Source organism: Microcaecilia unicolor, chromosome 1, assembly GCF_901765095.1.
Source record: "Microcaecilia unicolor chromosome 1, aMicUni1.1, whole genome shotgun sequence".
NCBI classification, from domain to species: Eukaryota; Metazoa; Chordata; class Amphibia; order Gymnophiona; family Siphonopidae; genus Microcaecilia; species Microcaecilia unicolor.
In genome coordinates this window covers 639,824,569-639,839,579 of record NC_044031.1, presented here as the reverse complement: position 1 = coordinate 639,839,579, position 15,011 = coordinate 639,824,569, and the positions used below count along the sequence as shown (strand labels likewise).

General features: G+C 47.2%; 1 protein-coding gene across 1 annotated transcript in view; it reads left to right on the top strand.

The window, feature by feature from the left end:
* Positions 1-915: 915 nt before the first annotated feature.
* LOC115482132 (glycine-rich cell wall structural protein-like) overlaps positions 916-15,011 on the top strand; it is a gene marked incomplete in the record, with an annotated part of 302,370 nt that continues 288,274 nt past the window's right edge. The window contains 2 exon segments of the mRNA XM_030221707.1: positions 916-1,034; positions 13,886-13,971. Coding sequence (XP_030077567.1) covers positions 983-1,034; positions 13,886-13,971 — 138 coding nt within the window.

Here is a 15,011-nt window from a genome sequence, read left to right as displayed (position 1 = left end):
TTTTCGTGGTGACAGTGGTCCCAGCTGCCTTGAGATCATTGACAAGTTCCCCCCTTGTAGTTGTAGGCTGATTTCTAACCTTCCTCATGATCAAGGATACCCCACGAGGTGAGATTTTGCGTGGAGCCCCAGATCTTTGTCGATTGACAGTCATTTTGTACTTCTTCCATTTTCTTACTATGGCACCAACAGTTGTCTCCTTCTCGCCCAGCGTCTTACTGATGGTTTTGTAGCCCATTCCAGCCTTGTGCAGGTGTATGATCTTGTCCCTGACATCCTTAGACAGCTCCTTGCTCTTGGCCATTTTGTAGAGGTTAGAGTCTGACTGATTCACTGAGTCTGTGGACAGGTGTCTTTCATACAGGTGACCATTGCCGACAGCTGTCTGTCATGCAGGTAACGAGTTGATTTGGAGCATCTACCTGGTCTGTAGGGGCCAGATCTCTTACTGGTTGGTGGGGGATCAAATACTTATTTCCCTCTGCAGAATGCAAATAAATTCATATACTTTCCACAATGTGATTTTCCGGATTTAATTTGTGATGTGCTATCTCTCACTGTTACCAATAACCTACCCTTCAATTATGGGCTGCTCATGTCTTTGTCAGTGGGCAAACTTACAAAATCAGCAAGGGATCAAATACTTATTTCCCCCACTGTACATGGCTTGAAGAAGTTGGGAAACACTGATCTAGCTCATGCATAAATAAAGGCAAGATATATTATAGACTTAAACATTTGGCCTTCTTTTAACTAGTAACAAACACGCAACAGTCCGTTTCTCACAGAAAGTTGTAAACAGATGTAGGATATTGGCACCTGCACAAGGTTTGACACTTGGATAGTGCCAAGATCTCACAGGGGTTGACATAAGATGAGCTGGCACCTGTGATCCTAGCAGGAGTGAGAGGGATACTCACAGTCTATATATGTGAGATCTGAGTAAGCCTTTCATATCTGCATTCCTTCGTGTATTGTAGCCATGAAGATTGCAATTGCTTTTCTGGTGGTGATTCTGAGCTGCTGCTTTCAAGGTTAAGTAATCTTTATATTATCACAGAAACTTCTATCTTTATCACAGAAACTTCTATCTTTATCTTTATTAAATTGCTTATATGCCGCCTATACAGCGCCAAAGTTTGTTCAAAGATATGATAGAGAGTCTATAAAATAATGAGTGGAGTGGAACTGGTAGACGTAAATCACTTCTTTATTCTTTCCAAGAATACTAGTACTAGGGGGCATGCGATGAAGCTACAAAGTAGTAAATTGAATACGAATCTGAGAAAACCTTTCTTCACTCAACGTGTAATTAAACTCTGGAATTTGTTGGTGGACAATTTGGTAAAGTCGGTTAGCTTAGCGGGGTTTATAAAGGGTCTGTACGGCTTCCTAAAGGAAAAATCCACAGACCATTATTAAATTGACTTGGGTGAAATCCACTGCTTATTTCTGGGATAAGCACCATAAAATGTATTGAGCTATTTGGGGATTTTGACAGCTATTTGTGACCTGGATTGGCCACTGTTGGATACAGGATGCTGGGCTTGATGGACCTTTCGTCCCAATGTGGCAATACTTATGTACTTATTTACTTAAATGATACATTAAAAAAATAGATCAATTCAAATCAAGCACAGAGAGAGTGCATAAAATTTTTGTGTAACCCTATTTTGCCCACTGAGCATCAGGCAGGTTATTTTCATTTATTTATCTGGATTTTGCTCAAGATGAGCTTTATTCAGGTACACTTGGTATTTCCCTGTCAGGCTCACAATCTAATTTTTTTATCTGGGACAACAAAGAGTTAAGTGACATGCCCAAGATCACTAGGAGCAGCACTGGGCTTTGAATTGGGAACCCCCAGACGTCAGGGCCACTACTCCAATCACCAAGCTACTCCTCCACTCCGCTTTCAGTGTAATTTGACAGTTTGTGATGGGTCAGACCAGGACCAGTTGAACTGGGAAGCAAATGGCATAGTAACCCATTTAATTCAGCACTCTCCTTTCATCCAATAACTCAGTCCAGGCCAGGAGCTTTAGTTCTGAACCATAAAGGGTTTACTTGAATTCTTCAAGTAGTAACATGGGACACCTTCCAGCCTAAACTATATACAGGTAGAAGTAGAAAAATAGGTTTCTACACTTATAGCCTCTATCAGGTTTACTTGTGGACCCTTTCTTTCTTTATAGAGGTCCTTGGCAAAATTCATTTCACAGCTTTACTCTATCTGAGCCCTTCTTACAGAAGGAAGTTACTCTGAAAGTCTCATCAATTAGGGCTCTCTCACCTCCACTGTAGGCAGCTAAGAGTTCTGCCTGTACAGCAGTACCAGAACTTTCAGTGCTGTTCCAGCAGAGACCAGTTCTTTTTTTTTTTATTTTATGTTTATTAGTTTAAATTTTTTTTACCAAGTTCAAAACTTGAATAAGGTAATACAGGAGTAACACCAATATAAAGTATTATTTTGATTTAGATAAACATTTTTACCTTCTTTAGACCACAAAAGAGCTTTGGGGGGAGGAGGTACATTTTCAGGAGAGAAATTAAAAAATAAGAAAAAAAGAAAATTAGAACAATTTAACATAGCACAATCACCTGTTACTGCTATAACACAATCTCTCTTCATTTTACATTAAACTTTAATTACTTTAATATTTTCTTTTGATTTATGAAAGCTATTAATTGTTCAAACATATTTTAGACCTTGGAAGCTCCTAGGTCCAAAGTGTCTTTTCTTAAAGCCAAAAAAGATTTTCTTCTTTCCTGTGTCTGCCTAGAAACATCAGGATACATCCATATCTTTTTCCCATAAAACAAGGATTGTGACTTCTTAAAAAACATACGTTTCACTGCTTCCATATCTTGTTCAAATATGAACGAAACAACCAAAGTCTGCCTTTCAGTATCCTCAGTTATTGAAGATTCTAAAATCTCTGTTAATTTAAGCATATTTTCTTTTAAATCTTTTTATGAAGATTATTGTTGGGATGAATCCAAAATTTCTCCTTCTTGATTCTTTTTAGTTGGAATATTATATATTCGGTTTATCGGAGGAATAGGATCAGAAGAATAATTCAAAATTTCCACCAAATATTTTTTAAAGATATCAAGAGGAGTATAACCAAAACTTTTAGGAAAATTTAAAAGATGTAAGTTCAGTCTTCGATTGTAATTTTCTATTTGCTCAATTTTTCTATGAATTATGTTTTTATCTTTTATCGCCGCTAGAGAAAAATCTTGAAACTTTCTTACATCAATCTTTATTTCAGATATTTGACTTGAGGAATCTGTTTTAAATGTTTCAAAAGATTTTGATAGTGAATCAACTGTAGTTACTAGGGTAGAGATTTCTTGCGTAGAATTAGTTAGTTTAATGTTAAGTCTTTGGAGAGCTTGCCAAATGCTCTCCAAAGTAACCGGCTCCTTAGATGGCAAAGATCTAAATAAAGCCTGAGAGTCCAAAACTCCCAGGCCTCTGCTAGCATTTCCCTCTACAGTGCCTCTTACCTGAGGCCTTTCTTCACCGTCTTCCAAGTTCGAAGACCTGAACTGCAACAGGGAAGCTGCGGGTGGAGGCGGTGGATTGATTTCCGGGGGTGAAAGTGTGACATCTAGCCCCTGGATGAAGGGTTCTTCTCCTCCTAAGTCAGCAGGGTTGCTCCTGGATTTTTGTCCAGGCGTCTTCACCGCGAACCTCTCAATGCTCAGCTGTGACGGTGACGAGGTTCTGACCGTCGAGGCTCCGGTCTTAACCAAGCCTTTTCTTTTGGTATGAGGCATATTAGTTAGCAGGAAAAAAAGTTTGTTTGCAGCTGAACAGAGAAGCTCTCAAGCGTGTGGAGTACGTACCGCCATCTTAATTCCTCCCTGTGCAGAAAGCAGTTCTGACCTTTTCTAACTCCACAACTTCCAGAACAGGGGCTGTGCCTTTCCTGCCTGACTGGCAGGGTGGAGAGGATGCATCCCTTGAAAGCAGCCAGAGAATCTTCTTGACAGGGAAAGGGAATGGAACTTAATATATAGCCTTTCTGTGGTTTTTGCAACTATATCCAAAGTGGTTTACATAGTACCAGTGGCGTAGCCAAGGGTGGGCCTGGGTGGGCCCAGGCCCACCCACTTTGAGCTGAGGCCCATCCAGTAACAGCACACCTATGGTGTGGTTGGCAGGGATTCCCAAGCCCCACCAGCTGAAAACTCCCAACAGCTGTCCCTCCTGCATACCTTGTAAATAGCAGATGGCATGCAGGTGAGACAAGGAGAGACCAAATCACTTGTGGGACAGGGAGGGGGTTCTTCTGCCCACCCATCTTGGGTCCAGGCCCACTCAAAGTTGGGTGTCTCGCTACGCCCCTGCATAGTACATACAGGTATTTACCTGGGGAAATGGAGGGTTAAGTGACTTGCCCAGAGTCACAAGCAGCTGCAGTGGGAATCGAACCCAGCTCCCCAGAATCAAAGTTCACTGTACTAACCACTAGGCTACTCTCCTAACATCTGAATTGGCGGGTCAATGCAGTTTACAAAATAAAATCACATTAAAATTTAAAAAGGGAACTACAATATTAAAACAGGAAAGATACAATCAGTCAAAACAAAGATAGACTCCTGATCAAGATTGAAATGATTGTATAACTGTCATTCCTAGACCCCCTGACCCTGTTCTCCAAAAGCTTTCTGAAAAAAAAAAAAAGTCTTTAAAGCACTTCTAAATTTAGGATAAAACAGTTCTAATCATAAAGAGGATGGCATGTAACAGGCTCAAATACATTTCCAGATGGGGGGAGAGAGGTATAAGCTAGCAATAGCTCCCCAGCAAAGAATCCTCCCAAGGGAATGAGTATATTTAATAAACAGCTCCATTATGTAAACATGTAATAAAGTGAATTAGGGAGAAGCAGGGGAGTAAATCTACATCGCATACATGGGTATTACCATGAAACAATTTGGAGTAGCTCAGACACATGGACATGCACATGCCATAGCAATATAGTTCATGAAGTCATACCACTTGACACTCTTTGACCAGGAACGGCTGAAGGACCTCTGAGGATATAAAGGATTTTGTGGTGTTAATTATCATGACAGTCATCTTGGCAGGATATTATGCTGTATCAAGCTCGGATGTCCTTTAGTCTTGTCCTCATTTAAAATAATTTAGATCTCTTTGTTGCAGTTAATTTTGATAAATCCTGGACTATATTTCTTCTGTCATAGATGATGGAAGGAATTGAGTGCACCATGGTTAGGATTTGGAGAGCCTGCAGAATCTTAAATGCTTGGCGATAATAGGGCTTGGCTTTGTTTTGTTTGTTTGTTTTTTTACTTTCCGAGAGATCTATGCATTGATTCAGTCTCAAGCAGTAAGTTCATCGAAAGGTGGAGAATAGATGGAATCCAATTACATAAAAACTTGATCAGGTCTGGACCTTCAGATTATGCGGATGTTGTTTCATCAACTTCTGTTCACAAGGTCTTCAATTTGTTGTTCCAGGGAAGCAAGCTCATCCGATATTAACTTTTTATGCTCTTTGAGTTCCAGGTTAGTGCGCTCAATTTTCACTTCGGCTTGCTCCAGCCTTGTGTGAAATTTAGATACTGAAGAAGAAAGTGAGGCAAGATCTTCTTTTAAAGCACAAGTAGCATCGAAATGTTTCATCTGAAGATCCCGCAGGGCTTTAATTTCCTCCATTAAGGCTTCTGAAGGAGACACATGGGATCTATGAGGCACTGCTTTTTCTGGTGTTGGTGGTTCACATTTTGTGTGTTTAGATCCAGAAGGAAGGATAGGATTTGGATCCTGCTTATTGGATTTTGATACGGGCATGTTTGAGAATATATGTTAGTAGCAAAAAAAAAAAGGTGAAGGTTTCACTAAGTGCTGCTGAAAAACAACGTTTGATGAATTCCTTTGTTGGAGCTCCTCATTTAGGCAGCCATCACCATTGGCATCCTCTAGTGCTCCCCTTCTGTCCTTTATTTAAAGACACCTGGAGGGGCATTTCAATATGATGTCTAAGTCCGATTTTGGATGAATAGGAAAGAAGGTCATTTTTTTTTTCAAAAATACTGTTTCGAACAAGGTTTTGTGCTTTGGACATTTTGTTTTTCGGTCCATTTTCGAAAAAAAATGAATAAATGCAAAACATAGAGATTTGTGCCATTGAGATATAAGAGGAGCCAGCATTTTTAGTAGACTGATCCCCCAGACATCCCAGGAGAGCAATGGGGCACCCTAAAGGGCACTTCTGTGCACTTCATAAAAATCCTCCCAGGTATACATCTCACCTTTGCTCCCTTATCTTGTCTCCTAAGCCCTCCAAAACCCACTTCCTCCCACCGTACACCACTACAATAAAGGGGGCACCTATATGTGGGTACAGTAGGGCTTTAGTGACTCTGGGAGGGGTTACAGTTTCCACCACAAGTGTGACAGGTATAGGGAGATAGTGACCTAAGTCCCCCACACCATACTACATTGCACTGACCACTATACTAATCCATGGATCCAGTGGCGTTCCTAGGGGTGCTGACACCCGGGGCCAATCGCCGATGCACCCCGCCCCCCGGGTGCAGCGCCCCCCCCCCCCCAGATGCAGCACAACCCCCCCCCCCGGCGAAAGGACACCCCACCGTGAAAGAACCCCCCCCCCCCGGGTGCATGCCGCTGGGGTGTTGCCGCACGCGCCTGTCCTTTGTCCTTCGTTCGTTCCATGCTCCCTCTGCCCTGGAACAGGACCTGTTCCAGGACAGAGGGAGCATGGAACGAATGAAGGACAGGCGCACGCGCAGCACCCCCCCCCCCCCCAGCGGCGTGCACCCGGGGCGGACCGCTCCCCCCCCCCCCTTGGTACGCCACTGCATGGATCTGCATGCTGCTCTAAGAGACATGACTAACATTTGAGGCTGTCATAGAGGCTGGTAAGTCATATTTTTATTCACATTTTTAGGGGGTGAGAGGGGGTCATTGACCACTGGGAGGTATATTGGGGGGGGGGGGTCACTCCTGATTATCTCTAGTGGTCACCTGGTCATTTAGGGCACCTTTTTGTGCCTTATTCATTATAAAAACAGGTCTAGCTCAAAACATCTTAGGTTTGGTTCTGGACGGTTTTGTTTTGTTCCACTATGGCTGAAATACTTCCAAGTCTTAGGAATGTCCAAATCCCACCCTTAACATGCCCCCAACACGCTCCCTTGAGATTTGGATGCACTGCAGAACTGCATAGAAAATATCTGAAAAATAGGTTTTGAAAATACTGTTTTGGACATTTTTGTGAGAAAAACATCCAAATGCTGCTTCCATATCATCAAGACTGGTGGGTTGTGTCCATCTACCAGCAGGTGGAGATAGAGAGCAATCCTTTTGCCTCCCTATATGTGGTCATGTGCTGCCGGAAACTCCTCAGTATGTTCTCTATCTCAGCAGGTGGTGGTCACACACAGCAGCAGCTCTGGCTAGGTCTCCAAGCCTAATCTTTAGGTTTTGTTGAGTACCTGGGGTTGAGGGCTCTTCTTGAGCAAGTGCAAACCTGGTGGTGCCAGGTCCCTCCTTTTCTCCCCCCTCCCGCTGGCTCCGTTTAAAAAAAACTAAAAATGTTGACGTCCTTTAAGGGCGTTTATTTCAATGTTTATATCAGCGTTTATTGCAGCTGCTCACTGGGACACCAGTTCGTTACAGCTCGGAGCAAGAAGCAGGTAATTTTACCTTTTTATAGCGGGCAGAGGGTTCCCCGTTCGGTCTCCACATGGCTTATGGCGTCGGAGGGCGAGGGCGCGAAGATTCACTCCCCGAACCGCGTGTGTGCGTCTAGCGGGGATGCGGGGGTTTTCAAAGCCTGAATCGCCTTTGTTGGGCATCAGTTTGAAGTCTGGTCAGTGTCCCGGTTCTTCCTCCGGTGCGGCGGTTTTTCCCGCCATAAGCGCCCATCCCCCGCTGCTCGCCCCTCCATGTTGGCCGGCCACTCTGCTCGGACGGCTTCTTCTTGGGCCGCCCTCGAGCTGGGAGACGTTAATGCTATGGTCGCCCTTGATTCGGACGACGGCAAGAAAGCGGCGAAAGTTAAGCGCCATTCTTCCCACGCGGCTCCTTCTCGGAGTTTCGCGCCGGATGCCATTTTGGATGCGCAGCATGTTTCTCCCCCGCTCTTGCGAGCGCCGGTTGAGGGTGCGTCTAGGGCCGTGGCCCAGGCGACAGAAGTGCACAGTCTAGGGGGTTTCTCCCCTGAGTTCTTTTTGCTGCTGCATCAGGCTTTGCTTATGATAAACGCTGCCCCGGCTCCCCCCTCTGATCAAGGGGCTGAGGCCTCCGGAAGCAAACGCCCTCGGGTGGACTTCCAGGCCCTAGAGGACTCGGTCTCCTCTGATGTAGATGAGGGCAGCGTATCTGAGTTCTCCCAACAGTCCTTTGGGGATTCCTTGGAGGAGACGGATTCCTGCTCAGATGGAGCGGATGAACCCTCTGCAGCACGGATCTTTCGCTCAGAGGATTTGCCCAACCTGTTAGTGCAGGCCATGAGCATTTTGAAGAGTTCCTCTCCGGAGGACGTCTCTCCCTCAGCCTCTGTTGGCTCTGCCATTATGCGGGGGACTAAGCGCCTGCCTAGAACCTTCCACATGCATGATTGCTCACCTTGATTTCGGCTCAATGGGATTTCCCAGAAGCGAGCCTTAAAGTGGCTAGGGCTTTGTCCCACCTCTATCCTCTGCCTGAAGGTGAACGGGAGGCCTTTCTTGGGCCTACCGTAGATTCTTTAATCACTGCGGTGACTAAGAAAACGGCGTTGCCGGTGGAAGGTGGCACGGCCCTAAAGGACGACCAAGACAGGAGTTTGGAGGCGGCTTTAAAGTCGTCCTTCGAGGTGTCTGCTTTAAGTTTACAGGCCTCAATTTGTGGCTCCTATGTGGCCAGGGCGTGCCGGACGCTTGCGCAGCGGGCTTCCCCCTCGGATCCTTCCTTGAGGGCTGATTGGCCAGCCCTGGAATCAGGCTTGGCCTACTTGGCAGGCTGGCTGTATGATGTCTTGAGAGCCTCGGCTAAAGGTATGGCTCAGACAGTCTCTGCACGGCGGTGGCTTTGGCTGAAGCATTGGTCTGCTGACCACACCCCTAAGTCTCGCCTGGCTAAGTTGCCTTTTAAAGGCAAGCTGCTCTTTGAGGTCGAGCTGGACAAGATTGTGACCGATCTCGGCACGTCTAAGGGCAAGAGGTTACCAGAGGTCAGGGCTCAGGCCAATGGTGCCCGCCCCGGTTCCTCCAAAGGACGGTTTTAGGAAGTCCGTCGGTATTGCCCGAGCAAGTCGAGCTCCTCTGCCCCCTCTTCCATCAAAAGGAATTTCTCCCCCAAGCAGCATTCCTTTCGCAGAGACTGCCGTCCCGGAGGTGCCTCCTCCGGTCCTCCCCCAGGGTCTCGTACCCAATGACGGGGCGCTGGTCCATGGCCCAGAGCAGATTGGAGGACGCCTATCCTCATTTCTGGGCGAGTGGACCAGGGTAACTTCGGACGCTTGAGTGCTGGAAGTCATCAGAGACGGCTACAAGCTAGAGTTCTGCCGACCCTTAAGAATCGGGTTTGTGCACTCTCCCTGCAAGTCTCCGGTCAAGCTGTGGCAGTGCAGCAGACTTTGGACAATCCGATCCGCCTGGGTGCGGTCGTTCCGGTGCCAGAAGATCCTCTGGCAAGGGACGTTACTCCATTTCTTTGTGGTACCTAAGAAAGGAGGTTTTGTCCGGCCTATCCTCGACCTCAAGGGGTCAATCAGGCTTTGGAAGTTCGGCACTTCCGAATGGAGACTCTCCGCTCTGTTATAGCGGCAGTACAGGCAGGGGAGTTCCTGGCATCCTTGGACTTCAAGGAAGCTTACTTGCATATTCCCCTCTGGCCTCCTCATCAACGCTTTCCGCGTTTTGCAGTTCTGAGGACACTCCCAGTTCAGAGCCCTCCCTTTCGGGTTGGCTACTGCTCCGCGGACCTTCTCCAAGTTATGGTGGTCATCGCGGCCTTCCTACGCAAGAAAAGAGTACAAGTCCATCCTTATCTGGACGACTGGTTGATCCGAGCCCCCTCTTATGCAGAGTGCGGCAGAGCTTCAGACCGGGTGATTGCTCTTTTGAGCTCCCTGAGGTGGATCATCAACTGGGAGAAAAGCCAGCTGTGCCCGACTCAGTCCCTGGAGTATCTGGGAGTTCGATTTGACCCCCAAGTGGGCAGAGTGTTCCTGCCAGACAATCAGATTGTCAAGCTTCAGGCTCAGGTGGACAAGTTCCTAGCAGCCTCTTCTCTTCGGGCTCGGAACTATGGGCAGCTGTTGGGCTCTATGACGGCCACGATGGAAGTAGTGCCCTGGGTCAGGGCCCATATGAGACCTATACAGCTCTCTCTGCTGCAGCGATGGACTCCAGCTTTGGAGGATTACGCTGTGCGCCTTCCCTTGGATCCAGCGGTGCGCAGGGCGCTGAGCTGGTGGCTGAGGCCAGACAAGCCGTCCGCAGGAATGCCTCTTGTGACCCCGGAGTGGGTTTTTCGTCACGGCGGACGCCTCTTTGTGGGGCTGGGGAGCCCACTGCTTGGGAAGGACGGCGCAGGGGTCTCCCAGAACTCAGAGCCATTCGGTTGGCGCCTTTGGAGTTTCTCCCGGGCCTGGCGCTGAAGCCAGTACGGGTCCTGTCGGACAATGCCACGGCTGTGGCCTATGTCAATCACCGGGGAGGTACCAGGAGCGCCCCTCTAGCCAAGGAGGCCATGAATCTATGCCTGTGGGCAGAAGCAAACCTGGAACAGCTGTCGGCGGCCCACATTGCGGGAGTCATGAATATTGCTCAGGCGTTCTTGGACATCACGAAGCGCTGGGGCCAGCCGAGCCTAGATTTGATGGCGTCTTCAGCCAATTGCCAAGTGCCGCGCTTTTTCAGCAGAGGACGGGACCCTCGATCTCTGGGAGTAGATGCTCTTCTCCCACAGTGGCCGACACAGGAGCTCCTCTTTGTGTTCCGCCTTGGCCCATGTTGGGCAGGGTGCTAGGCCGGGTGGCAAAGCATCCGGGCCGGATAATGCTGGTGAGTCCGGATTGGCCCAGACGTCCCTGGTATGCGGACTTGATCAGGCTCTCAGTGGACGGACCTCTGCAGATGCCAGCGGAGCGGGGTCTGTTGCATCAGGGTCCCGTGGTGATGGAGGATCCCTCCCCCTTTGGTCTTACGGCCTGGCTATTGAGCGGCAGCGTCGGAGCAAGCAGAGCTTCTCAGACAAGGTCATCGCCACTATGCTCAGAGCGAGGAAGCGCTCTACTTCTACTGATTACGCCAGGGTTTGGCGTACCTTTGCATCATGGTGTGAGGCAGGCTCACTTTCTCCCTTCACTGCTCCAATTTCATCAGTGTTGGCGTTCCTGCAAGAAGGTCTGGAAAAAGGCCTGTCGCTCAGTTCCCTTAAGGTCCAGGTAGCGGCTCTTGCTTACTTGCTTCAGGGGTCACCTGAAGGGTGTTTCCCTGGCATTGCAGCCAGATGTGGTGCGCTTTCTCAAGAGAGTTATTCACCTGCGCCCTCCTCTGCATGCAGTGGTACCTGCGTGGACTTTCAATCTGGTGCTAAGAGCCTTGCAGAAGCCGCCTTGTGAACCCTTGTCGAGGGCATCTCTGGAAGAATTGACGTTGAAAGCAGTCTTTTGGTGGCTATCGCTTCAGCCAGAAGAGTTTCCGAGCTCCAGGCGCTATCATGTCGAGAACCCTTTCTGCAGTTCATTGAGGCAGGAGTGTCTATTCACACAGTGCCTTCCTTCCTGCCCAAGATTGGTCCTCGCTTCCATGTGAATCAGCAGCTCTGTCTACCCTCCTTTCATAGGGAGGACTACCCAGAGGAGTACTCTGCTCTCAAATATTTAGATGTGAGACGAGTCATCATCAGATACTTGGAAGTGACCAATGATTCCGGAAGTCGGATCATCTGTTTGTGCTGTTCGCAGGTCCTCGTAAGGGTCTGCAGGCTGCCAAGCCTACAGTGGCACGATGGGTCAAGGAACCCATTGCAGCGGCTTATGTGGCCGCAGGGAAGGTGCCGCATATCCAGCTGAAGGCTCACTCCACTAGAGCACAGGCGGCCTCGATGGCAGAGGCCGAGTCCGTCTCCTTGGAAGAGATTTGTAGGGCGGCAACTTGGGCATCGGCTCATACCTTCTCCAGACATTACCGCTTGACTGTGGCTGCTCGGGCAGAGGCCCGGTTTGGAGCTTCAGTGTTGCGGTCAGGGATTTCTGTGTCCCGCCCTGGATGAGTACTGCTTCGGTACATCCCACCAGTCTATGGATTGATCAGCATGATGATATGGAAGGTAAAATTATGTATCATACCTGATAATTTTCTTTCCATTAATCATAGCTGATCAATCCATAGCCCCTCCCAGATATCTGTACTGTTTATATTCTGGTTGCATTTCAGGTTCAAGTTTAGTCTTCAGTTCTTGTTCAGGAGGACTTCGTGTTCAAGTTTTTTCAATTGGATTCTTCAGGAGTTGAGACGATTTTGTGTTACAGTGAGCTGCTGCATTCCTCTCCCCCCCCCCCCCCCCCCCCCCCCGTTTTACGGGGCTGGATTGATACCTAAATTCTGCCGGCGCTCCCTCCCGCTTCGTGCGGCTGTAGGGCAGCTTTGTACCCCTCCCGCTTCGGCAGTGTTAGGGTCAGTCAGCTCCTCCCGCGGTTGTGGTTGCAGGATAAGCCAGATCCCCCCGCATCGGCGGGTGTGGTGTCCCTCCCCCGCTCTGCGGGGATGAGCTGGACGGATTCCCCTCCCCTACTTGTGTGGGAATGAGCTGGGTTAATTCCCCTTCCCCGTTTCGGCGGTGGTGAGCTGGGCAGAGTGTCCCTTTGTGGGTGTAATTCTCTAAGTGCTGAGTCCTGCGGATGGAGCTTTGATATCGCCACACTGAGGAGTTTCCGGCAGCACATGACCACATATAGGGAGGCAAAAGGATTGCTCTCTATCTCCACCTGCTGGTAGATGGACACAACCCACCAGTCTATGGATTGATCAGCTATGATTAATGGAAAGAAAATTATCAGGTATGATATATAATTTTACCTTTAGGCCATTTGATCGACATTTTTCTCTTTCAAAAATGAGCCCTCTGGTCTACTACTACAAACTCACTATCGGGATGCCCTATCCTCCCTGTTTTGGTGAAATCTTTTAAAGGTACCTTGTTATTAACCATGCGCTCTTAAGTTACTGTTGGCCTTCCCTCAGTTTCTAGTTTAAAAGCTGTTCTACTCCAACTCCTTTTTAACTGCCAACAGCCCAGTTCCACCCTGGTTAAGGTGGAGCCCATCTTTCAGGAATAGGCTCCCCTTTCACCAGAATGTTGCCCAATTCCTAACAAATCTAAAACCCTCCTCCCTGCACCATTGCCTTTTTCCTTCACTAGGGTTTGTAATCTTGGATCCCTTTATTGTGATCTAAGTTTTTCATTTTCTTTTTGAAATATTTGTTTGTTTGTTTTTTATTTATACATTCTTGTATCCCACTATTATCCAAAAAACGTTTTGATTCAAAGTGGCTTATAATTTACAGTGAAATTACAGTGATTTATAGTGAAATTATAGTTACGTTTTGCAGATATGATTTAAGGAGAATACAGTGAAATTATAGTGAGATTACATTAGTTTTGCAGTTGTGACTTAACAGTGGACATCTGTGGTTTGCATGGTTAGCTATAGAATTTTTTGAAGAGATATGTTATACAATTTATCTTTTTTTTTCTTGTTGCTTGATTATGGAATGTTTCAAGATAATATCTTGATGTTATATTTGTAAAACATTATAAAGATAACATAAAAAATTTGAAATAACAATATTTATTTACAGTTTGTTTCATCTCTTTATTATCTAGATACGAAAGCGTCCCATAACCATGTCCGAAAACGTAGATTTTTAGAAGATATTATAACTATTGCTTCTTGTGTGAAAACAATACCGGTAAGTGAACATGAACAGCTATAGAACAGTGCAAGTAAAGAAGTTGTATGTTTTTATTGTTACCTATGGTGCTCAGGTTATGCAAAATTAACATGGAAATTTCAACTAGTGTGTGGCAGGGGCCAAAAAAGCAAACAGGATGCTAGGAATTATTAGGAAAGGAATGGTAAATAATACCAAGAAATCTATAACGCCTCTGTATAGCTCCATGGTGTGACCTCACCTTGAGAATTGCATTCAATTCTGGTCACCGTATCTCAAAATAAGATGTGGAGGGGCATAATGGAAAGGCGCCAGCCAAATAGCAGGCCGGCCATCTCCGGTGCTGCAAGCGGGAGGAGCCAACCATATTTTCGAAAAAGATGGCCAGCCATCTTTTTCTTCGCTAATACGGTTGGGCCCAGCCAAATATCAGAGTTCACCGAGGTTGAGATGGCCGGCCTCGGTTTTCGGCCATAATGGAAAAAAATGCCGGCGATCTCAAACCCGGCGAAATCCAAGGCATTTGGTCGTGGGAGGAGCCAGCATTTATAGTGCACTGGCCCCCCTGACATGCCAGGACACCAACCGGGCACCCTAGGAGGCACTTCTAAAAATTAAAAAAAATAAAATAAAAATAGCTCCCAGGTGCATATCTCCCTTCCCTTGGTTGTTTAGCCCCCAACCCCCCCCCCAAACCCACTCCCCACAACTCTACACCATTACCATAGCCTTAAGGGGTGAAGGGGGCACCTAAATGTGGGTATAGTGGGTTTTAGGTGGGTTTTGGAGGGCTCCCATTTACCACCACAAGTGTAACAGGTAGGGGGGGGATGGGCCTGGGTCCACCTGTCTGAAGTGCACTGCACCCACTAAAAACTGCTCCAGGGACTTGCATACTGCTGTCAGGGAGCTGGGTATGACATTTGAGGCTGGCATAGAGGCTGGCAAAAAATATTTTTAAAGTTTTTTTTAGGGTGGGAGGGGGTTAGTGACCACTGGGGGAGTAAGGGGAGGTGATCCCTGATTCCCTCCGGTGGTCAGTTGGGGCCCCTTTTTGA